Source organism: Alternaria ethzedia (assembly GCF_023757985.1).
Source record: "Alternaria ethzedia strain BMP 0044 chromosome Unknown scaffold_17, whole genome shotgun sequence".
NCBI lineage: Eukaryota > Fungi > Ascomycota > Dothideomycetes > Pleosporales > Pleosporaceae > Alternaria > Alternaria ethzedia.
In genome coordinates, this window is record NW_026056210.1 from 566,790 (window position 1) to 590,449 (window position 23,660).

At 53.8% G+C, this 23,660-nt stretch overlaps 10 protein-coding genes across 10 annotated transcripts; 6 read left to right on the forward strand and 4 right to left on the reverse strand.

Annotated features, from left to right (window-relative positions):
• Positions 1 to 12: 12 nt before the first annotated feature.
• Positions 13 to 1,003, forward strand: J4E87_006932 (uncharacterized protein; the record flags this gene model as incomplete). The annotated part of the gene is made up of 2 exons (XM_049378533.1): positions 13 to 306; positions 362 to 1,003. 2 exons carry the CDS (start codon positions 13 to 15, stop codon positions 1,001 to 1,003), a joined length of 936 nt encoding a protein of 311 aa, XP_049231926.1.
• A 325-nt stretch (positions 1,004 to 1,328) lies between these two features.
• J4E87_006933 (uncharacterized protein) lies at positions 1,329 to 3,312 on the reverse strand (the record flags this gene model as incomplete). Its single annotated transcript, XM_049378534.1, has 4 exons — positions 1,329 to 1,424; positions 1,481 to 2,755; positions 2,832 to 3,103; positions 3,162 to 3,312. The coding sequence occupies 4 exons, from the start codon at positions 3,310 to 3,312 to the stop codon at positions 1,329 to 1,331; spliced, it is 1,794 nt and encodes a 597-aa protein (XP_049231927.1).
• Positions 3,313 to 3,657: 345 nt separating this feature from the next.
• J4E87_006934 (uncharacterized protein) lies at positions 3,658 to 5,417 on the reverse strand (the record flags this gene model as incomplete). Its single annotated transcript, XM_049378535.1, has 3 exons — positions 3,658 to 4,080; positions 4,270 to 5,093; positions 5,144 to 5,417. 3 exons carry the CDS (start codon positions 5,415 to 5,417, stop codon positions 3,658 to 3,660), a joined length of 1,521 nt encoding a protein of 506 aa, XP_049231928.1.
• Positions 5,418 to 5,896: 479 nt separating this feature from the next.
• J4E87_006935 (uncharacterized protein) lies at positions 5,897 to 7,466 on the forward strand (the record flags this gene model as incomplete). The annotated part of the gene is made up of 5 exons (XM_049378536.1): positions 5,897 to 5,932; positions 6,113 to 6,207; positions 6,262 to 6,281; positions 6,333 to 7,394; positions 7,444 to 7,466. 5 exons carry the CDS (start codon positions 5,897 to 5,899, stop codon positions 7,464 to 7,466), a joined length of 1,236 nt encoding a protein of 411 aa, XP_049231929.1.
• Positions 7,467 to 7,767: 301 nt separating this feature from the next.
• Positions 7,768 to 8,662, forward strand: J4E87_006936 (uncharacterized protein; the record flags this gene model as incomplete). The annotated part of the gene is made up of 2 exons (XM_049378537.1): positions 7,768 to 7,772; positions 8,026 to 8,662. 2 exons carry the CDS (start codon positions 7,768 to 7,770, stop codon positions 8,660 to 8,662), a joined length of 642 nt encoding a protein of 213 aa, XP_049231930.1.
• Positions 8,663 to 10,525: 1,863 nt separating this feature from the next.
• Positions 10,526 to 11,001, forward strand: J4E87_006937 (uncharacterized protein; the record flags this gene model as incomplete). The annotated part of the gene is made up of 2 exons (XM_049378538.1): positions 10,526 to 10,552; positions 10,618 to 11,001. The coding sequence occupies 2 exons, from the start codon at positions 10,526 to 10,528 to the stop codon at positions 10,999 to 11,001; spliced, it is 411 nt and encodes a 136-aa protein (XP_049231931.1).
• A 1,564-nt stretch (positions 11,002 to 12,565) lies between these two features.
• J4E87_006938 (uncharacterized protein) lies at positions 12,566 to 14,513 on the reverse strand (the record flags this gene model as incomplete). The annotated part of the gene is made up of 6 exons (XM_049378539.1): positions 12,566 to 13,528; positions 13,575 to 13,606; positions 13,653 to 13,923; positions 13,971 to 14,053; positions 14,101 to 14,455; positions 14,508 to 14,513. The coding sequence occupies 6 exons, from the start codon at positions 14,511 to 14,513 to the stop codon at positions 12,566 to 12,568; spliced, it is 1,710 nt and encodes a 569-aa protein (XP_049231932.1).
• A 923-nt stretch (positions 14,514 to 15,436) lies between these two features.
• J4E87_006939 (uncharacterized protein) lies at positions 15,437 to 18,879 on the reverse strand (the record flags this gene model as incomplete). Its single annotated transcript, XM_049378540.1, has 6 exons — positions 15,437 to 15,472; positions 15,531 to 16,629; positions 17,078 to 17,286; positions 17,321 to 18,024; positions 18,077 to 18,737; positions 18,784 to 18,879. The coding sequence occupies 6 exons, from the start codon at positions 18,877 to 18,879 to the stop codon at positions 15,437 to 15,439; spliced, it is 2,805 nt and encodes a 934-aa protein (XP_049231933.1).
• Positions 18,880 to 19,799: 920 nt separating this feature from the next.
• SSN3 (cyclin-dependent protein kinase) lies at positions 19,800 to 21,059 on the forward strand (the record flags this gene model as incomplete). The annotated part of the gene is made up of 2 exons (XM_049378541.1): positions 19,800 to 19,936; positions 19,982 to 21,059. The coding sequence occupies 2 exons, from the start codon at positions 19,800 to 19,802 to the stop codon at positions 21,057 to 21,059; spliced, it is 1,215 nt and encodes a 404-aa protein (XP_049231934.1).
• A 1,564-nt stretch (positions 21,060 to 22,623) lies between these two features.
• On the forward strand, positions 22,624 to 23,352 carry J4E87_006941 (uncharacterized protein; the record flags this gene model as incomplete). The annotated part of the gene is made up of 3 exons (XM_049378542.1): positions 22,624 to 22,875; positions 22,923 to 23,169; positions 23,219 to 23,352. 3 exons carry the CDS (start codon positions 22,624 to 22,626, stop codon positions 23,350 to 23,352), a joined length of 633 nt encoding a protein of 210 aa, XP_049231935.1.
• Between the last annotated feature and the right edge of the window lie 308 nt (positions 23,353 to 23,660).

The window sequence follows — 23,660 nt, forward strand, 5'->3', positions numbered from 1 at the left end:
ATGATTTTCATCATGCAGCCGCTGGCTATTGGCTTCACGAAACTCGCTTTCTTGTTCCTGTACCGTCGCATCTTCACGTGGCCTGGTTTCCAGTGGACTTCGCTCGTGTTCATCGTCCTCACTGTGGCTTTCACCATCGCCTTCTTCTTTGGCTTCATCTTCGATTGCCGCTTGAACTTTGCTGCCAATTGGGGCTCTCTTGCTAGTATCGCAGAGAACTGTCCGTTTGGATTCGAGGCGACCATCACTTTCACGGTTCTTGATGCCGTGTTCGATCTCTGCATCTTACTTCTGCCACTCCCATGGGTAAGTTCACACCAACGCGATTCAAACCAACAGCGGCTAATCATTGCGCGAACAGATCTGGCGTCTCCAAATGCCCACCGTCCGCAAGATCCAGCTATGCGGTGTCTTCCTACTCGGAGGTTTCGCCGTCGCCTCCGCCATTGTCCGCATGGTCATCTGCATCAAGCAGAACACACCATCCGCGGCCCTCGACGAACAGTACATCATGGGCATGCCCACCTACGACATCATCGGCATAACCTCGCACGGTCTGTTCTGGACCGTCGTCGAGACCAACGTCGCCCTCATCGCCTGCTGCCTTCCCAAGATCCGATCCGTGCTCAGCTTGGCCGGCCTGGGAAGCATCATGATGTCCATGGGCTCTCTGCTCCAGAAGATGGGCTCCAGCATGGGTACTCAGAACTCCAAGAGCGCCAGCAACGGCAGCAACGGCAGCGGTCAGTTCAGCAAGCTCAGCAAGATCTCGGCTGCTACGACTGTTACAGTTGGTAGCACACCTCGAAGCCAACTCGGTCACTACCGCTTGGAGAAGGAGCGCTCTGACAGCGATATTAATCTCGTTGACCTCAAGGGCTTGGGCCACAAGGCTGACGCCGAGGCCGTCGCCTTAGAGAAGGGAATGTCACCTGACTCTTATGAGGACTTGGAGGACAGGAAGTACCTTGGAAGAAACTCTCCCAGCAGGTTCTCCACGTAAAACCGCACAGTAACGATGCGATATGATGCCTCTCCGGAGGCTACGATCCCAGATATACCCCTCAATGATTTTGTCCAGCGTAGTGTAGCGAACGTAGCGTAACATCTTAATAATAATCAAATACCCCTATTAGCATAATTCTTCTTGTTGGCCAGTATATCTCGTGACGAAACACATCGACAATATGCACAGCTCGGCAGCCAGCCTCCACATCACGATTGTCAGTCACCGGAGAGAAAGAATCTGGAATAGAGCTCAGCACAGAGCATGATAAAGTATCGTGACTCCATTGCATGCATTTGATTGAGAGTTTGCGGAACAGAGTTTAACGCATCTGGTACTCATCTAGTGCCATGCCTTTAGCAATCTTCTTGATCAGTGCTTTCTTCAAGAATTGTTCTCGAGCAAGACTTCGAGTTTGCTGTAATCATGTTAGCCATGTCCCACCTTGAACGATGTCGCAGAAGATGCACTTACCTTGACGAAGACTTCAGTACTGACGCGCCCCTTGTCCAAAGCTCTACCCAGTACAAACAATGCGTCTGCAATGCCCTTCTCTTCCGCAGCAAGAGTGTAGAGCTGCCCTCCTACTATTGTCGGTGCTACTAGGACATCATCCACATCTGGTGCCTTTCTTCTGCGAGCATCCTCCATGACTCTATCTGCTTCAACCATGGCACCCTTTAAGACTTGTTCGTTCGACGCAAGCGCCGCGTCAAGCTGCTGCAGTTCGCCCAATTCCGACTGTAACCGGGAGTATGCAGTCTGTAAGGCGGCTTGTTGCGCGCGAAGTGGTGCTACCGCAGCCATGTTGGAGGAAACTATTTGTCGGATTTGCGATACCAGCGTTTGGCTCAAGGCCCGGAGAAGTGCGTCCTTCTCAGGGTTTGGTGGAACAGGTGGTACTGGTAATGGAACTTGGTTGCCAGACTGTGACGGTAATGTGACTTCCAGCGAGTCGTCGAGAAGATCGATTGGGGGCTTCGGAGCTGGTGGCGGTTGCTGAGGAGGTGCATGTGAGTATTGCTGGAAAGGAGCCTGTTGCTGTGGCGGGTAACCCTGTGGCGGCTGTCGATACTGCTGTTGCTGTGGTGGAGGTTGCCCATACTGCTGCTGGGGTGGTGGGCCCTGGTACTGTTGTGCTTGCTGGAAGTTAGGGGGCTGTGGGGGCCCTGATGTCGAGAAGTGGGCAGCCGTTCGTTGACCATTTGGTGTCATGGGGCTCACAGGGCTGCCGTTCTGTAATGACTGTGGAGGGTAACCATGTGCGTGCATTTGCGGGTGTTGAGGACCTGAGCCTGAAGTCGCTGGACCTTGACCATAGCCACTCTGTCGATTGGGCGCGTATGGTGGACCTGAAGGCTGCGGTTGCCACCTCTGCGGCGCATCGTATCTACTGCCCTGAGATTGCTGGTACGACTGCTGCGACTGCGGATGTTGTGGAGGGTGGGGTGGCAGAGGAGGGGGTTGCGAGTATCGGTCGTGTGGTGTCTGGGGCGTGGAGCGGTTTTGTTCATGTGGCTTCGGCGGCTTTGGAGGGGGCGCGGGCGCTTGGTTCGATGGAGCAGGAGACGAGGATGCGCCTGGAGCGCCGTGTACTGAGCGGCCCCATTCGGCTGGCGGCGGGGGTACTGGAGGGGGTGCTTGCTGCTGCGGCGCATTGTATTGCGGCTGTTGTTGCCGCGATCGCACGGGTGGCTCTTTCGCAAAGACGCCTCTTAGCACGGCTAGAAAGTCGAACAGTGTAGATTTCTGCGCACACATCAGCTGCCGTGACCCAAGATTGAGCATTTCGCTCAGCAGCTTTCCAAGCGCGTGCGGTACTCACATCCCAGTACTTCGTCCATTGTGCCAGATACGGGTGGTATATTCTGCCATCGGTGCTCACGTGTTGTCCAGGTCTTAACACCATGTCCTGCGCTGGCGTGACGTATACGATGGGTGGTTCTCGGGGGTACGACTGAGGCACCCATATCGCTACCGGGAACCCATATGTTGCGCCGCGAAATGTGACCGGCAGCGTGCCACTGAGAAGCAGGAGAAGCGCTGAAGAGCCATTCTCGTACGTATATGGTTCGGTCTTTGGTGAGAGCGACGGGTCTGGACGTTGGTGTAGAGTTAGTATAGCTGTCGTGAAGCTGCGACGCATGTGACGTACAGTTGGACAGTGCCTCGGCCGCGTCGTGATATGTGCGATTTACGTCTGAGTATTCCTGAAGCCTGTTAGCGCATACGATATTGATTGTCGCGAGGGGAATCACATTGACGAGAACGCTGTACAGCCAGTTGAGGACTTTCTCGCTGGCCATGTTGTAACTGATCGATGATAGCACCAGGTTAGACGATGGCCAATGGAGCACGGTCCTCACCTCTCCCAAGGTGAACCCCTCAACACCTTGGCAATGCCCAATGACTTGCCCCTCTATCTTTCACTGAGACAATCTGCGCATGCATCACATTCTTGTCGCACATGGAGGAACTGTGAAGAGTGTGTACATGCTCAATACATTTCATTATGTAGAGCTATTGCGTATGGTACATTGCTATGTAATCGTGTTTCTCGTAACCGCTACAACGAGCGTGGGCATTGTTGCCAAAGAATGTACGTCATTATATTATACAAGTTTCGCCGGGGTATCAAACAACTACTTCGCTCAATGCTGACTCCATTCGATCGTGTTGAGGTCGACACCCTCCTGCACGAGTTCCCACAACGGGCTCAACTCGCGGAGGAAGGTGACGCGCTCCTTGACAGCCTTCAAGACGTAGTCGATCTCTGAGTCTGTAGTGTAGCGTCCGATACCGAAGCGGATACTGCTGTGCGCGCTTTCGTCACTGCTGCCAAGTGCCCGCAGGACGTAACTGGGTTCGAGCGACGCCGATGTGCAAGCGCTGCCCGAAGACAAGGCAATGTCTTTCAGCGCCATGAGAAGTGACTCACCCTCGACGTAGGCGAATGAAACATTGACACAGCCGGGGTAGTGTCGCTCCCTGTCGCCGTTGAGTGTGGTGTGCTCGAGCGATAGGAGGCCTTCGAGAAGACGGTTCGACAGCGCAGAGATGCGCTTTGTGTCATACTAGCCATTGTCAGCAAAGTCCGAACAAAACCGGTGTAACCAAGACAATGTGTGATAAGGAACTCATAACCCCTGCACTTGTGTCAACATGGCGCGTCGACGACCGAAGCCGCCTAACGCTCTGAAAGCCATGCATGTGTAAAGCAAATAATCATAGTGTTCGTGATGATAAGGGAAGAAAGTACGTACCTCCATCTCTTCTTTGCAGATCCGTGCGGCTTCGCCCATACCGATGGCAAGAGGAGGTGCTAGTGTGCCACTTCGCAGTCCTCGCTCTTGACCACCGCCGCTGATGATGGGGTCGAGCCTGACCCTAGGCCGTCTTCGTACGTAACATGCGCCGACGCCCTTGGGACCGTAGATCTTGTGGCCTGATATCGACATCAAGTCGACATGCATCTTGTTGACGTCGATTGGGATCTTGCCGACAGCCTGTGCGGCATCGGTGTGGAAGAAGATCTTCTTCGACCGGCAGAGCTTTCCGATCTCTTCAACGGGTTGTACAACACCGATCTCGTTGTTGACAGTCATGATACTGACAATGGCGGTATCGGGTCGCATGGCGGCCTCGAGCTGAGCCATGTCGATCAGGCCGTTGTTCCCTACTGGCAGGTAAGTGACGGAGAAGCCTTCATCTTGCAAATGTCTACAGCTGTCAAGCACACACTTGTGCTCGGTCTGTGCTGTAATGATGTGCTTCTTCTTGCCGCTACGCCCAAAGAAGCGAGCTACGCCCTTGATACTCATGTTGTTACTCTCGGTAGCACCGCTGGTGAAGATGATCTCCTTGGGGTCTGCACCAATGAGGTTGGCGATGTGCGCGCGGGCATCCTCTACGGCCTTGTCGGTCTCCCAACCGTACGCGTGGGTTCGCGAATGGGGGTTACCGTACATGCCGGTCATGTATGGCATCATCTTGTCTACTACTCGTGGGTCCATTGGGGTCGTAGCTTGCATGTCTAGATAGATAGGCCGTGAGCCCTGATCCATGACGGTTGCTTGCTTGAGTATGCCTGAAATTGTCAGCTTCGCGGAAAGCGGGGTGGCGTGAATTCTGGCCTACCAGCAGTGGGACTCATCATGGCATCAGCGCTCATGCCTGTTGTTGGCATGGTCGCATCCTCTGCTCTTTCTCCCGTCTCCTTGAGGAAACTCCGCTGCTCCTTCTTGATGGCTGAGTCGAGATGAGAGGCGTTGGAGACGGTCGCCTGCGCGGGCTTGGACTCTGAGACATAGTGACGACGGATGCTCGAGACACGAGAAAACGCAGATGAAGGGTATCGACGAGAGGCAATGCGCAGGGCCTGCCTCGCGACGGTGGGTGCAATGTTGGACATGGTGAGAATTGGAGTGTTGGGGTTGGGAGAGCAAATTGCCTCCCGAGGTATTAGAAGCTATGAAGTTTTAGCGCACGGATCGGCTGACTAAATGGCCCCCCAGCGTTCACGGCCACATCGTCCACTCGTCATGCATGGTTCATTGTTTGCCTGCACGACAAGATAGTCGTTCACGCGACCGCGCGCTGCTCTCAGCTTTTGGCCCTGGGTTTCTCGTGCACTAGCCGCAGCAGATCATTCACTCTTGGCGTGAAGTAATTGCACTCGTGCTCGTTTTCGCTCTCGGCGCTCCGCGACATCCGGCAGCCGTGGGCAGTTGGCTGGCATAGCCACAGGCGACGTCATCGACGATTCTAGCAGCCACGCCGGCGCCCGCATCGTTCGGCTGCTTCCTGCTGGCTTACATCTGCAGTCTCCACGGCGCCTCCTGATCCCTACTGTGTATCAATTCCCAGCAGACTTACAGAATTACCCCCACCATGAGTTGGAAAGGCCTAACAAAGACCGTCACCCGGGTACGACAGGCGCCCTCACACGGCCTTCGGGCATCAACACGTGCTAACATGATGGTTTAGGCGCCCCAAACCTTCAAGCAAAGATTCAACCTCGTACGTATTCTGCGAAGGCCTCCAGGGGCTCTCCCCTCTACGCGCCTGCTTCCGAGTACGATTGGGCCTTGCTAACAGAGCATGTAGGGCGAAATCACCAAGGACCCCATCTACACCGATGCCGAACGCCGCTTTCAGGAGCTGGAGAAGGAGACCAAGAAGCTCCATGACGAGTCCAAGAAGTATGCGCCTGTTGCGACACAGTCCTAGTTGCGACCCTGGCTAACATGCGACAGGTACTTCGAAGCCATAAATGGTGCGTAAACAACATGCAGCCCCACGCGATTCCGCCTAACCCACTTCGCAGGCATGCTCTCACATCAGATGGAGTTCTCGAAAGCGATCGCCGAAATCTACAAGCCCATCTCCGGCCGAATGTCAGATCCCGATTCATTCCTCGACGAAGGCAACACAGCAGGCATAGAAGCATGCGAACAGTACGAGACAGTCGTCAGGGAACTGCAGGAAACACTCAAGCCCGAACTTGAGATGATAGAGTCCCGGGTTATTCGCCCGGCGGACGAGCTGCTAGTCATCATCAAGGCCGTACGAAAGATCGCCGCCAAGCGCGACCACAAGCAACTCGACTATGACAGACATCGCGCCGCATACAAGAAGCTCGAAGAGAAGAAGGACAAGACGCTAAAGGACGAGAAGGCCATGTACAAGGCCGAGAACGATGTGGAACAGGCTACGCAGGACTACAACTACTTCAATGATCTGCTCAAGGACGAGCTACCGAAGCTGTTCACACTGGAGAGAGAGTTCATTAAACCTCTATTCCAGTCTTTCTACTACATGCAACTGAACGTCTTCTACACACTGCACGAGCGCATGCAACGGCTCGACATCGGCTACTTCGACCTTACTCTGGACATCGAGGCGGCTTACCAGAAGAAGCGTGGCGACACACAGGAGGAAGCGGAGAAGATCTCCATTGTGAAGTTCAAGACTACGGGCGGAGCTCGTGTCGCTGGCGCACGTCCAGGCCAGTCAAAATACGCAACGAAAGCTCTGGAAGCCAAGGCAGGCCGAAGTTCAATATCGGAAGAGACGGAAACACCTCCTCCACCGTACTCTGCTGGGCCTTCTGCAGCTACTGGAGATGTCAAGTCCCCGACGCTATCAGCAGGTTCCTGGGGCTCTGCCGCCAAAGCCAAGGGCGCGCCTCCACCACCGAAGCCCAAGCCATCACGTCTCAGCGGTGTCCCGGCGACCGAAACCGTTACAGCTCTCTACGACTACGAGGCGCAAGCGGAAGGTGACCTAAGTTTCCTGACGGGCGACGTCATAGAAATCGTTTCAAGAACGCAGAACGATAATGAGTGGTGGATTGGAAAGGTACGGGGGAAGCAGGGACAATTCCCAGGTACGTACATTCATTTACGTGGAGGGGAGTTATTCTAACCAGATCCCAGGGAACTACGTCAAACTGAATTAGGGCTTCAGTCCTCCATCTCCCACTTTGCGGTTACGAGGCCACACATGTTGAAGCATGGTGTTGCCAGTGTTGCGTTTACAGCATCGTCCGGGGTTTACGTTAGACTTCCGTGCTAGATTTAAGCGATCAGCACATGTATTTGCATTATTCAGACTAATCTTCAATCCTATTCTGGGTACCGTCCATTTCCATTTGAGCATTTCCACGTCGCAAAACTCCTGTTCGTATTTGGAGTTGCTAGCATATCGATGCTGGAGTGGACTAGCGTGCAGTAGGCGGTGATCTTTCCGCCGCACCCCGCATGACGTGTGCCGGAGACATGGAGCAGTGGAACCCCTGCAACCTCACGAACATCTTCAGGGTATCGTGAAGTAATCCTTCCAGACCGCGGACTTCTACGAATCGAACAGCGACCAATTCCAAGTCCTTTTGTATGCTACATTCATCATGTCTTACGAATCAACAATTACCTTCACGCTCGACACAATATGTCCCTGGTACATCCACCCACCCTTTCGCGCCACACCACCACTTTGACCAATCCCTCACAATACCACAGGACATACCTAGCCTTCATCCGCCTCACCAAAGCCCTCTCCAACTACCGCACCACCAACCCCTCTCCCCCAGCAACATTCACCCTCAAACTAGCACCCTACCAACTCTACCCCGACGCCACCCAAGAAGGCGTCAACAAATATGAATGGTACAAGAACGAAAAGTACGATGGCAGCGAAGACCGGATGGAGAAGTATATGAATGTGATGCGTGATTTGGGTAAACAAGAGGGGATTCAGTTTGATTTTGGGGGTGGGGTGGTGGCGAATACGTTGCATGCGCATCGTATGTTGCAGTATTTGCAGAATAATAAAGAGGATGGTGCTGCGCTGGAAGCTGTTAAGTCGCTGTATACGCAGTACTTTGAGCAGCGCGCGCATCCTTCGAGTACAGAGACGTTGGTCAAAGCGTGCACGGCTGCTGGGCTAGGTGAAGAGGAAGCGGTGAAGTTGGTGGAAGATAGCGACGAGGAGTTGAGGGAGACGAAAGCGGCGATAAGGGAACAAGCTGGGAATGGAGTGGATAGTGTGCCGTATGTTGTTTTTGAGGGTAGGAAGAGGGACTTTACGTGCGTGGGGGCGAAGAGTGTGGCGGAGTATGAGAAGGTGCTTGCGCAGGTTGCTAAGGAATGTACGTGAGCGTTGACCGAAGGTCCAATCCGCTTTTTGGATGTAGAATAGCCTGCATACTGATTTGTGAAGGTCGATTGAGGCTGGGTAGACACAGTGCATGACGGAATGTGGTTGGGATTCTGATGCTTGTTACTGGAGGAACTGAACTGATGTCATTCTTCCTATTCTTTCCAATCTTTTCAAGGCGTAGTGAAGTTCCTATCTTGACGATACTTCTCGTTCGAGAGGACCTGATTGGATGGATACATATGTGTTTCGGAAGTTGTGAGCGCTCGGCTGCTTCGCGTAAGGCGTGGTGAAGGAACGTCATCGCCATTGCTGAACAGCCTTTGGCGTGGAAGCAACTACAAAGCAGCGAGGTACGTCACTGATCACCGTCCTGGTCATTCGGAAGGTACCTGGGTACATCAGATCAGCGTATCCCGTATCCGATTCGACCCGTTTGGCGCTATACTAGGTCTGCTAGGCTCGAACGAGATAGTTATGCGAATATGTGGGGACTGCATTCCCGAGACAGCCTTGCTAAGTTGCACCCGATGTATCGCGGAATTTATCCCGGTGTTCTGTATTCCTCAATCGAAATGCTCCTGGTCTCTTCGAAAACATGTCTGGTCTCTAACTAGACTTTGCACTTTTGCACTACATCCATTCCTGGGAAATGAGCTCGAGGGCCTCTGATGCTCGATTTCCTTCTACCTAGGTATTGTTGATCGGACAACAGTGCATACCTTTGACGAAGTTAGCTACCGGTTCTCCCTGCCCGTATATCTATCCATGTATCTAGGTCACTTTATTCGCCAGATGTAACGCTACGTGCACTATATTCCCGGCTGCGATGGAGATGTCAACACAACGGGAGGCCATGCCGCGGACATGAGCGCCGCTTTCCCAAACGGCGACACTTCTCACACCCACAATTCTCCAGAGAATCTAGGACGGCATGTTAGCGTCGGATGCAGCCATTGTCTGCATACTAACGGCAATAGCGGGTGATCCCTTCTATACGACCGTATAATCGCGGAACCAATGCCGGGAGGGAATGTACGAAGCAGACCAATTGCGCAACGGACTGTACTGACTTTCTTGGTCTGAAAAGCTTGTGTTGTGTGCAAAGTGCTTGTTGCCTCCCACACAAGACCGTTCTAAGGATAAGATCAAGACAGATACATAGGTCGTACAGCGCTGGCCTTGCTTGACTAAAGTGGACATGTCGAATGAGCTAGGCTGGTCAAACGACCACGTGCTATACCGAATACCTGAGTGGTACATTAGAACGGCTGGCGATCTCGGGTTCTAGCAGGTGGCCTTACAATGAGGAGTGTGTCACTAGATGTAGATCTACCTGCTTACTACTACACCAAATGCACTCTGACGAGTTGAATAATTTATACCTTCCATCTCAGGCTTCGCTGATACATGTTTTTGTCAACGGGCAATGCTCATTGGACCCGCAAGGCTGACGGCGTGATATTCTCACTTGATCACTCGACGGAGAAGCTTAGTCCGTGTAGATCACATATGCTGCATTCTGTGGGGAAAGTGGGATTCACGGGAGAGAAAGACGTAGGTGGCATAACATGGCATGAACAGTTCAGATCGATCGACGATTTCGAGCAATGCTGGCCTCACAGCCATCTATAAAAGGAGGTGCTCGACCTCGAATTGATGAAGCATCTCACAGCAACATTGTATCACTCTCCAATACCATCACACGATCAAGTATCTCAGCTACGACAAATCAACACACGAAAATCGACATCATGCAGTATGTTGTGCACGCAAGACCCAAATTGCACACATGGCTTACTTGAAGCCAGGTTCTCAGTAAACTCACTTGCGATGGTACTCGCAACCGCCGTCACCACCACAATGGCTGCGCCCACCAACAATCTCGCCGTAAGTGTCTCTTCTAAGAAGAAGGAGACATCGCTGTAAAGCCATCCATCTAACCCTCCACCCAGCTCCGCCAAGACGACGGCGTAACCCGCTGCAAAGTCGAAGCCGAAGCCTCGCACTCCTACGGCGGCGGCGGCCCCGGCCAAGTGCCTGTCGACATCACCGGCGGAGGAATCTACTGCTACGATGTCAACAACAACCAAGTCTACGCCAACGGAGACGCCAACGTGAACAACTTCAATGGCGCTACCAACACCGTGTCGGGAGCAGACTGCCACACCCAAGGCGATGTCACGTTCCACACTGCGTATAATACTGCGAGTAACCACTTTGAGATTTGCACTATTACGTACAATGGGGCGGATACTGAGGGTGTGGTTACTAGTAACATTGATTCTGGGACGGTGAGCGTATCGACTTCTTACTGTACTATCTACATTCCTTGCTAGATGTAGGAGATACTCATGGGAAGAATGCTTGCGTAATATTCAGTAGCAAATATGAGTGAGGTGTTTACGCCGAACTCAGTGCTAAATGAAAACCATCATGTGTTCTCATCTTCGTAACACGACATATTTATGGTGACCATTTCGTTTGCGTAACTTATTCTATCTTACTCCGCTGTAAGAGATAAAGGATACATTGCAGTGTTTCAAATGAGCGTTTAGTTCAGCTACTCCACTGCTCGTTGCCCAAATTCCCTCATACTTTGAACCGCTCAATCTACAAGCTCGTACAAGAAGAAGAACAAAGCAACGACTAAAGAAAAGGCCTGATCCCATTCTCCAATCTTCTGCGGCGCACATGGAATGTAGAAACACAGCTTCCTTAACTCTGCATTGCTATCAGTGAAATAGCTCCAATTCATTAAGGAAACAAGCGACGAAGGGAGGAATGTGTAGTAAATAAGGTCCGATAAAGCATATGTACTGCTCAAGGAAGCCGAAATCTGAGTCGAGAACATGTGCGTTGCAACTAGAGCAGCTGCTGTGATTTTGAGATAACCAGACGTGCTATGGCCAGCCAGGACATTATGGTAGTATGGCACAAGGAAAAATTCCGTCAGTACTGGGAGTATTAAGCCGATGGCGATGCACCGGAGACGCCGCATGATGTTCTTCTTGGTATCGGCATCCTTGTTCGTCGCAATGTATCGGCACGTTGCGATTTGCAAACATGCTTGGAAGATGCCGACTCGTACCACCGCTTCAGCCGCGACGAGACTCTGCAACTGGGCATCGTTCATCTCTCGAAAAGTCCGATGTTCAGCAGAAGGCGAGCCCTGGCGTATGAGATCAATAGTGGCCCAATTCGTGTATAGCGCGTAGCTAATATAGTGCAGGTTGTTCTTGTAATCCTTCCGCAGAATGGGTATCCATGAGGCGATTAGGGTAATCACCCATGCCCACCACGTTCCGCAACCGTAGAACCCGTTGATTTGGGAGTAATCGGGTGAGGATTCGGACATTTCGATAGATGCGTTAGGCTGTTGCGGTGTTGCTATGCCTTCCAGGAAAAGGACAAAAGTCAGAGTGTGCTATCGGATTCGAACACTCGTGGAGATGGATGAGACCGCGGCTTTAGATTGCCGTAGTTTGATGTGGTTTGAGATGGTTCAATGACCAGCGCGGAGTAAGATTAGGCTGCAGTTTGAGCATAAGCGAGTGATAACAAGGCTGGTCGTCGGGATTCGGCAGGTGCGGTCGTGAGTGAGCCACCACTCTCTCAGCTTTGCGCCGAAAAACTCAAACTGTGCGAAAGTAGGTACTTTACACGCAAAGAGTTGGGGGAAGACGGTGATGTGGAGTAAACACGACAACATTCGCCAGCGGCGGTTGACCCTGACGAAAACACGCTTGCGCTCAGCCACATTCGCCAAAGCGTGGGGGCCGTTTTTAAAGTTCATTAGCCTCGAACAGCCACCACCAAATCGCCAGTCAGTAGGGAGAAGCCTTTGATGGGGCGTAAGTCTCGGAAAATAATTGTAACGTAGCTATCTTCGCACTCCATCCATCACGGCCTAAGCCCCTCCGGCGACCCCTCTTCTCTATCTTCCTCTCCCCCTCCCCCTCTCCTCCTCATCCTAAACCACCCCCCAACCCCCCCTCTCCCTCTCCCCTCCCCAACCACCTCCCCATCCCTCTCCCCCATCCCCACAACAACCAACTGCTCCCCCTTCCTCTTAACAATCCAATCAACCCTCATATCCCTCTTCTGCGGCCCCTCCTGCGGCCTCCCCTGAAACAATCCATCCGCGGGCGGAGAATGATATCCCAGGACAAACAGGACAAGCGGCTCGCACAAATCCGTGATGAGTTTGATGCGTAGCAGCACGGCGAAGTAGATCAGGATGAAGATGTTGATGAGGAGGGTGAGGGCAAGGACAACAAGGAGCGCTTTTTGGTAGCTCTTTTCGCCGCCGGACATGTACTGTGCTACACGGACGGAAGCGTTGAAATACTGCATTTGGGGTGTGGTGAAGTCGGCGGCGGAGGTGGGGGAGAAGGGTTGGAAGGGGAAGTTTTGGGTTAGGTCGAGGACGGTGCATGTTGTCATGCTCAGTAATGCTTCCGCAGGACTCGGTAAGGTCTTGTTGAGTTTGGGTTCTGTGAGTTGGAGTTGGGTGAATATACGGGCTGTTGAGGCGTCGCCGTCGAAGACGCCGTTGTTTAGACTGAGGGAGTTGAGGAGGTTGAAACCTAGGTCGCGCCAGCCGACTAGGGCTGTTCTGTCGTCGGTGGAACGCAGGGGTTGGATGGCGGAGTCGTCGCTGTGCTTTCCGTTTGCGTCGTCGCAGACTGCTTCGAGGCTTTGGCCGCCGGATGAGGCGTTGTAGCGTGTAGTGCAGGAAGTTGTGATGCCGGCTTTCATGGAGCAGAGAAAGTAGTCTTCGGTGGTGTTGTCGGGAGCTTTGCCGAGCAGGTAGACTTCTGGTCGGTCGCCGAGCTCGTACGGTACCTGAGTGTGGTTTGCGATCTACCCGATTAGTCCATCATCTTCTAATTAGAACAAACCCACTTACTGTGTTTCCTGCTTTCGGGTACTTGAGAAAAACTGTGTGACATTAGCATAAATCATTCAGGCAGAGGACCGGACTAACTTGGTCTAGCACGCGAGTGATCTTCCGTCTCGTCCTTCCACCCAAACACATCATCGAGCACCGTTTTGTTGTTCGTGTTGGTACCTTCTGGAAACCCTAGGATGGGCCACCAGTTGACTGACTTCGAGCCTTCTTCCATAGGAATTGCATTGGGCCAATTGGTATATATGAGTGGAGCGAGCTCTTCCTCTTTGGCATTGACACAGAGTGCGTTCAGTGCGAAGCTGGCTACTGAAGCGTGGATAGAGTAAGAGCCACCATCATGCAGATCCTGAAAGGATTAGTATGGTACGAATCTGGCATGTATGATCTACCCACTTCTGGCTGCAGCAAGTCATTCTGGACATTGCGAGCTGCTGCCGGTATCCCTCGATGAGGGACGGCTATAGTGATGTTGTTGACTATACAAGATTAGCGACGTAAGATCAGAGGAACTTCGGCCACGTACTTATCCTGCCTGCCTTCTCAGACTCGGCTGCGACGTCATGATCATCAAGCCACGCAGTAGTAACAGTGACGTTGTTGTCTAGCGACGCACTGATCGGCTTTCGTTCCAGAAGGCGCTCAGACATCCAAGCAGGGTTTGTTGCAGCTGCTTGATCGTCCCATGCTGACATGTATTTGATGAAGTTGCGGCCGCATAGCGAAGACCATTTCATAGCGAGACATGTGCTACCGCCCCACTGTGTGTCGCCGACATCGGGCCAGGCAGTGAGACAAGTCTTATCAGCTTTCAAGGTGCTGGAGAAGTCGCCATCTACTTGACCAGCAAGCATTTGATGCTCCCAAGGCGGGAGGCGTAGCTGTGGTTGCACTGAGATGTGTTAGCGACTTGTGGTAGAAGACCAGGGGTACTGGCATACCAAGAGCACCTGCAGCGGTTGTATACAGTAGAGAGAGAATGGCCGTAATCAGTGAGAGCACTCCCAATACACTGAAGCCAGCGACCCTGACGCTGTGCCACCCGCTGAACAATTTCCCTGGTTGACTTTCCAAAATCAGCCAAAGTGAGCGCTGGCCAGAAACACGGCCAACTTACAGAATCCAGGATCGCATCGACACACTAGCCAGATTGATACCTTTCTGCTGAATAGCTCTTCGCGACAGGACCTGCCCTATGAACGCCAAGAATACCATCACGAACGATAGCTCGACAGTCTTGGCGATGAAAGCCGTCAATAGCGCCGCCGAGGAAGGGGAAAATCGCCCACGTGCTGATACGACATGTCCATACTTTGGCTGTATCAAGGCGACGATGAAGAACAAGGCCGAACATAACGTCGAGTATAATGACGTCAATAGTAGTGTTATTGAATATCCGCTTCGTTGTGGTTCAAGTAGGCCTTGTGTGTACAAAAGTGGTAGCATGCTCCTCGAGCTATCTAACCATATTGAGCATTCCACGCAGACAAATCAGGGGGTCGTCTTACTTTTGGAATCAGCGGTGAAGCTCCTCATGCTGCGTCCATCCGCTGGACTAAGGAAGGGGTTCTCCGCAGCGTCGTCTCGTGGGCTCGCCATACTGTCGGGATGGTGGCCGTAACCAAGACCATGGACGACCCGCTATATACGCGAAGAGAGTCTGAAAATCAAGGATAAGCGAAGGATGGGGCGCAGGTCGCAGATGCGGCGCGGTGAGGTGAAGCAGGTTATGATTATTTTAGTGGTTTCAGAGCGGCCGAGCGGTCGTCTGCGCCCCACGTCAGCGCCGTTGATCGTCTAGCAGATCACATTATCGGATGCGACGGAAACTGAGGAATACGATGTCAACCATCTAAATGCCATTATTTCTGATCTAACATGTGCTTGAACTTTTCGATCTGCATTATTGTCAGCAAATTTTGCATCTCGATGTGTCGCAATCTGGCGTGGGCTCACCTTGGTACTAAGATACTTCTCTACTTCTTCGCTCTTGATGCCCTTCATGCCGCCTGTTTTCCACGCAAGCGGAACCATGGCGACGCGCTCCCTCACGACGACTTCTCTATTCGGCCCCTCGACAGCATGGACTTTATCTGGGTTGTTGGTCAAAAGTCTAATCCCTCTGTCTCCGTCTAAGCCCAGATCCATGAGCATAGCCGTGGCCAAGCCGTAGCTTCGCGCATCTGCAGGATGCCGTAACATGATGTTTGCTTCGTATGTGTCGTTGCCTAGATCTTGCAGATTGTATGCCTTGAGCTTTTCGCCTAGACCAATACCACGACCCTCTTGGCGGAGATAGATAATAGCACCACCAGAAGGTGACAGAGTAGGATCGGCCATAAGCCGCGCGGCTTCGTCGAGCTGCTCACCGCAGTCGCAGCGCGCAGACCAGACAGTCTCGCCCGTGTAGCATTCGGAGTGTATGCGGACCATAGGTAATTCTAGCGAGGAAGCTGGCTGCACGTCGCCGTTCTCGGATGAGGATGCAGAGGCTGGCGACAGCAGGCCGTTGCTCTTATCCACGTGCGCCGAGTCGGCGTCGGGCTTGCGCTTCGTGGGCACGCCCTCCTGCCTCTTGAGCTGCTCAACCCGCGAGCTGGTTCTCCCCGGGTACAGGCGTCCTACGTATGCGCCTCTCGTCATGCGGTCTAGCTCCGTCTCTCCCGGGCGCTCTGCATCCAGCGATCTCGAGCGTATTTGGCTCCCAAAGACAATTGCCAGGTGCTCCTTGGTGTCTACGCTGTTCCTGTACACGTGCAGCCACATCTCGTGCCCCGTGGTTGTGGGTATCCGCGCACGCACTTCGCACTCGACTGTGGGCAGCTTGGGCAGCAGATCCGGCCGCGGCGTGTCGGTGCGCACTGAGGTATCGACTGGTATGGAGCGGGGTGGCCGGGGCCGCGAGGGGGTCGAGACGCCCGGTGTCGCTGGAGGCGTGAAGGCGGGCGATATTATCGAGGGCGGCGGGCTGTGGTGTTCATCGCCGTTTGCGACCCGTTCCGGCGTCTCTGCCTCGAGCTGTGACGTCTGGAAGTCGAAGCCGTCTCGCCCGGCGCTCGAGAGGTGTGGTGAGAAATGCGGCGGGAATGCGGTCATGTTGGAGGAGGGCATGTTGGAGCGGGCATATAAAATAGCACAGACGACAAGTGAAAGGGCAGGGTAGTAGCTCTAGTACTGCAATCGCATCGCAAGTGAGACTGAAGGCGTGAGGTACTCTCCAGCGCCAGTGGGGTCGAATGACTGAATGACATATCCGAAGCCGCTGCTCGGACCCGCCGCCTTCTAGCCGCGGCTGCGCAAAATCACTAAGCACACCACTTGTGTCAGCAATTAGGAATCGGGGTAGACGCTTCCGACGATTATTTCCCCGACTCGGCTGACTGCCTAGCCGTGAGGTCGGAGCAATTGCACAGCTGGTTTTCGGGATGAACATGTGACTCGAGAATTCCGATTTTCTGACTACAGATCCTTCCTTCACATGCGAACGCATTCTTTATATTGACCTCAGCTCTGCGTTCGAAAGTGCCTCTTTCTGTGCATCCCAGGCAATTGCTAATTCGGCCAAGAATGCGGCTTCAGGATCTTCGGCATTTTCGAGATGACCACTACGTAGAGAGGGAATTGGCTTGGATTGTGAAGAAATTGTGCGAAGGCGCTTTGCCGGTGACGTAGCGGGCTGCTCGACCTTGTACCAGAATCGACAAAATCGGCCCTGTCAACCCTTGACATCGCACGAATCAATCCACCCGGCGCTCCCTACCCCAAACCTCGTCTGCGTTCTTCTTGCCTTTCGTCTCGGGCACAAACCACGTAATGAAAACGAAGAAGAACGCTGACAGTGCCGCGAAAATGAAGTAGACATATCCGTGCAGCTTTGCGCTTGCCAGCGGGAAGAACTGTGCCACAATGAATGTAGCGATCCAGTTGGCTCCGAGCGCAATACTTTGTGTTGCGTCGACAGCATCCGGGCCCACCAGCTCGCTCGCTAGGATGAAGGGCACCGGGCCAAGACCAACAGCGAAGCCGGATACGAACAGCAGGACAGCAACTGCGGAAAGGACAGAGATCGACTTGATGATACCAATAGCAAGTAGCAGCGAGCTCGTTCCCATGATGGCAAGGGAGCTGAGCAGGCAGACCTTGCGACCCAGCTTGTCAGCAAGGGGCGCGCAGCCGGCGGTGACGATGATGTTGAGCGCTGAGACGGCAAGGTTGAGCAGCGCAGAGTTGGACTCGAGTAAGCCTGCTAGGAGCGACACGCCGTACATGACGATGCTGTTGATGCCGCTGAATTGCTGGGCCAGCATGACCATGACAACGGCAATGGCGGCCTTTTGATAGTCAGGATGGCGGAAGACTTGCATGATGCTCAGCGTCTGTTCTTTGCCTGACTCCTTGGGCCTCGCCTCAGCCGACCCATCTTGGTTGCTCAGTAGTGTCTGCTCCTCCTCTGGAGAAATATTAGCATGCTGTCCATCAATGAAGAGGCTTAGACGACGTACCACTGACGTTGCCGGAGCCCGAGACTCCCCAGTCGTTCATCTCGTCTTCAATGTCTGCATGTTCTCCCCTGATCTTGCGCAAAGTCTTCTTCGCGAGCGAGACACTACCCTGCTCTGCGATGTACTTTGGGCTCTCGACCGACAGCAGCAGTCCGGCGCCTTGTACAGCACCGATGACACCTCCAATAGCCAAGATGAGCCTCCAGTAAGAGTCGTGGCTCAAGAAGTAACCCAGCAACTGCGTGATCAGGATGCCCACGTTGCACCCGATCTGGGTAAAGGCACCGAAGAAGCCCTTCTCGCCCGGCGGTGCAATCTCAGAGATGTAGAGGGGCACAATGACGACGGCCGCGCCTGCACCGACTCCTGACAACAGCCTTCCAAACGCCATGACTCCAATGTTTGGGCTCAGCGCCTCGAAGATCGGGCCCACGGCGAAGAAGATGGAAAATAGCTGCATAGACCTGAGGCGGCCGTATTTGCCTGCCACTGGCCCTGCTGAAAGCGCTCCTACCAGACCTCCCAATGTGTACAGCGATCCCACGACGCCCCATTCGGTTGGGCTCATCTCGATGCATTGCGGGAGGTTCGGGCCAGCGACGGCCGACGTGATGGACTTGCGTTTACAGCGGATGACATCTTCGGGCGCGTTCAGCTCAGACTGGGCGTGTTAGCTATGCGCCGGCAAGCATGACGTTGGGACCCACCAGGTGAAAGCCGAAGAGGAGCGGGCCGAGGGTCGCAATGGACAGGATGTAGACAAAGTAGCCCGTCAGGCTGCTGAACCAAGAACGCGGGTCCATGGTGGGGGTCTACGTTACGTGGTAGAGGTGAGGTGTGAGGTTTGGAGCGCCGTTGTAGCTTCCTGGACGTGTCAGCCGCCTCGTAGAACGTGACATCGCGATGACGATGCTGCACCGCGCCTACCTGTTCAGAGCGCTCAGATAAGAGCGATAAGGGTCTGGTTATCACCGCATAGACATGGAGGTTCCAGGGCTGTTATGAAGCTTGAGGTTTCACGGTGGTGGCATGTGAAGCTTGGACGACGACTGGCCGAAGCAAGTGGTTGGGTCCAAGATTGAGGCTCTGCGGGGAGCCATACTTGGTAGGCTCCATTGATACGTGATTGGAACCTGTTTCTCAACCCAGAGACCCTCTAAACCTCAAGCCAGACATTCTGCACATTCCGCGCATCTATCGACACGGAAGCTCGCCATCTCGGACCGCGTCCCACACGTGCAGGACTCACCGGAATAGTTCCGTGGACGCGTTACGGCCGCGTCGGGCGTGGAGACGTCAGCTAAACGAGAGGCTGAGGCAGATGGCAAAAGCATGAGCCAGCGCTCCAATTCCCCGCCGGCCTCGTCGGCTTCTGTTGCGGCATCCGCCCGAGCCCCATCGCGCAAGAACAGCACTGCGACAGCTCCCGACGGTACGCCTCTGCTTTCTCTACGTGTCCATCAGTCATCCTCTCCTGTATGTTCGCGTGTCTTTCCCCGTCCAGCCTCCCCTCAAGTCACCGTCGCTTCACGTTGCCTCATCTGGCGCCACTGCCTGCGTGATTGTTGTTCCTGCCGTCAGCAATTGCCGTTCGTGTCCGCATCACCCCCTTCTGTTGACGTTGCTGGACCCTGCTGCATCTTCCGAGCTATCATTTCTACATTAGCCCCTAAGAGCGAGTACTAAACCTGTTCCTGAAGACCCGCTAGATTCCGTTGATGCCATGTTCACTGGCTACAACAACAAGAAGCGAGTCACAGAGCGCTACAAGATCGTCGGCTTCATCAGCAGCGGTACCTATGGACGCGTCTACAAAGCCGAGGGCAAGAATGGCCGCACCGGCGAGTTCGCCATCAAGAAGTAGGTCGAGCGGACCTTGACCGTCGTATCTGCTAATGCGCCCAGGTTCAAGCCGGACAAAGAAGGCGAACTTCAATACTCTGGCATTTCGCAATCAGCCATACGCGAGATGGCGCTGTGTACTGAGCTGGCACATCCCAACGTCGTGCACACCGTAGAGATCATCCTGGAGGACAAGTGTATCTACATCGTCTTCGAATATGCCGAACACGACTTACTGCAGATCATTCACCACCATAATCAACCCCAACGGCAGGCGATACCTGCACCGACCATCAAGTCTATTCTTTATCAGCTGCTGCAGGGACTGGTTTACCTGCACCGGAATTGGGTCATGCACCGCGATCTCAAGCCTGCTAACATCATGGTCACCAGTGCTGGCAAAGTCAAGATAGGCGACTTGGGTCTTGCTCGCTTGTTCTACAAACCGCTGCAATCTCTCTTCTCAGGCGACAAGGTCGTCGTGACAATATGGTATCGCGCACCTGAGCTCCTTCTCGGCAGTCGTCACTATACTCCTGCAGTCGATCTGTGGGCGGTGGGGTGCATCTTTGCCGAATTGCTATCCCTACGGCCCATCTTCAAAGGAGAGGAGGCAAAGATGGACAGCAAGAAGACGGTCCCGTTCCAGCGCAACCAGATGCAGAAGATAGTCGAGATCATGGGCATGCCAAGCAAAGATCGGTGGCCGCTACTGACGGCCATGCCCGAACATCCTCAGCTCTCGTCCCTGGCCTCAGGCAACGCTGCACGATTTCCGCGTCCTCAAGGTGGCGATGGCTTAGAACGATGGTATCACCAGACCCTCAACAACAACCAGTATCCAATAGGCTCTGGACCAGATACACCTGGACCCGAAGGACTCTCTCTGCTCAAACAGCTGCTTGAGTACGACCCCCAGAAACGACTCACAGCGGAGAAAGCGCTGTCACATCCCTATTTCACCGTTCACGGCAAACCAGCCGACAGCTGCTTCGAGGACTCGAAGATCAAGTACCCCGTCAGGAGGGTCAGCCAGGAGGACAACGATATCCGCACGTCTAGTCTACCAGGTACTAAGAGGAGTGGCCTTCCGGACGACTCAATCATTGGACGTCCCGCCAAACGTCTCAAGGAAGGATGAAGAGACTCGACACCACACTGTTGTGCTGCGCTGTGATCTGTACGGGCGATGCAATGCAGCTGCCCGTGTGTACGTACTGCCACAGTCGTTGCGGCAAATTTATCCCTGGTTGTCGGCATGGTGTTACCTGACCGGACCGATGAACAGTGGTCTTGGCGGCGCAGACGGCTCTGTGCGAGTCACCATCTTACACAAGCGTCTTGGTGAGGATCTTGGGACGCTCTCGGCCCTAACGTTGGTGTGACACGAGCACGGCGGGAATCTGATGCTGTACCAGCATTAGTCGATAAAGTGGTCCACGACGACGCAGGGGCAACGCGTTCGATGAGCAGGTGCGAGTACACTGTCCTGCTGTATCGGTTTAGTGGGATCCAGGTTGCGCGAAACCCTGGTAATGGGCTCTGAAACCAATGGTACGTCTTGTCTGTATTTGGGAACTGCGTTCCGTTCGTACTGGGAGCAGAACAGCGTACAAAAAGGATCCTTGGGCGTTTTAGCACCTACGCTGCGTCATCGCGACGGCGTTGGTCTTGAGACATTCAAGTCAGCCTCTCTTACCCTAACGCATACACAACGAGGGAAAGACGTCCTGTCAACGGCAGCCACCAAGTACAAGTGCGACGTTTCCCAGGACCAAATGGTCTTCGACACCACCTGGGCCGAGTCGAACGACCGAGGCAATGCTATCGCCATGCCTCAACGGTGGCGCTAGACTAGATCATCATTTAGGCATTCATACCACATATTGGGCCCTCTGTTACTTCTTCTACCAATCCCAGCCTGCCATAGAGGGACTATACTAAGTCGCGCTGCGCATGCTCATCTGGCTCATTTGTCGTCATCTGTCGCGAACGCCATCCTGCGTGCTTGTGTTGCCGTTCTCCTTCACATGTCTATTTTGTGCGTTGATCTAACGATGTATGGAATTACAGCTAGCGTAGTGGGCTCCACGAGGTCACGGTAGAGGGGTAGTGGTGTGTGAACGGCGCGCACGCATCCAGTTCGTGGTCAGCGTTTGGTGATACCTTCAAGTAAGTTCGCAACAGGGTAGTGGCAACGCAGTGAAGAGACTAATCGAGTAGCAGGCCTGTACCGCTACTTGGCGTCTGCGAAGCGCAACGGGCTTGTCCTACCTCTCGTCTACCCCGGCTGAGATTACACGAACGACCGCTGCAGCAGGTCTGCTGCCTCTGCTCATCATTCACCGTCAACGGTGCTCAATGCCGGACTGCTCTCTCTTGAAGTAGGCACCCGGCTGGTTGGTGCGCCTTCCGCAATCGTCTGTTTGCGGCGCTAGTACGTGAAGCCAGGCGCAACCATCAACAACACGCCATGGTGGACGTCAGCCCACGTCTTTGACCATATAAACCCCAGCGACCTCGTTTCCTTCTTACTTCGTCACTCGTTCAACCTATTTTCGCTCCTTAGATTGCCTTTCATTTATTCGCTTCGGTCCAGTGCCTGGCATCTCAGCTGCACTTGCTACCCTCTCACCTCTACCAACTGCACCTCTCCCTAGGCCATTCTTCTACATATCGACGACCGCATATCTCAAAACCTAGCCATGAAGTTCTTCGCCAAACTCCTAGCTCTGACGGCAGCTACTGCTTTCGCCGCCCCTAGGCACGAGATCAAGCACCGAGATCTCGTCGCCGATGACGCTCCACACCAGGACGACCCAAATTTCATTAGTGCCGTCATGCGAGCTCATTGGTACTGGCGCAAATTGCATTGCGCGCAGGACCTTATTTGGGACACTGAGCTTGCCGACGCTGCGCGGGCTGACATTGAAGAGTGTCCAAAGGACCCTGAACACGTACGTAGTTGGCGCGATGACAGTCATGGCACAGCTGACATGAACAGAAACGCTCCGGCAGTAACCTCTCTTCCGTAAACCCACCTCCTGACGGTTACGACGCTTGGATCGAGTTCGCCCGCACTGCCACGCACGGCTGGCACGAAGAGGAGACCAAGTACCCCTACGACAACCCACACTTCGATGCAGCATGGGGTCACTTCACGCAGATGGTGTGGCGCAACAGCACACGTCTTGGCTGTGCTCTTGGACACTGCGACGACGGCGTTAATTGGCCGGGTCGCTTCTACTGCTGTAAGTTGAACGCGCCGCAGCTCGAGGGCATCAGTGCTGACACTCACAGACTACTCGTTCTTTGGCAATAACATTGCGGCTGGGCAGTTCGAGGCTCAGGTATGGGCGCCTGTATGCAGTGACCCCAGTGTTGGCGAAGTCCAGGCGCGCGAGGATGTCAACTTCGACTGGAAGCGAGTCTGAAACGCTCACGCTCCAACGTGACACTGCGCTTCGCGTGCCGCCTGCGTAACGATGTTCACGACAGCGTCTCCTTTCCTCACCACCCTTGTTTGGCGCTATACCCTGTCCACGGATCTCATTTCGCACATACTTTGTCTACTTGGAGATGTGCTGCCGCTTGTCTGGCATGCCTGGTCATATCATTGGTCTTGACTACACCTCTGGTGTTCTCTTCTCGATGACCGGTTCAAGTGGTTGGCTATGATAGGATGTGTTGAGATGCTGTTGGGCAATGCTATGGTGTAGCCTCTTGGTTATGGTTAGACGAA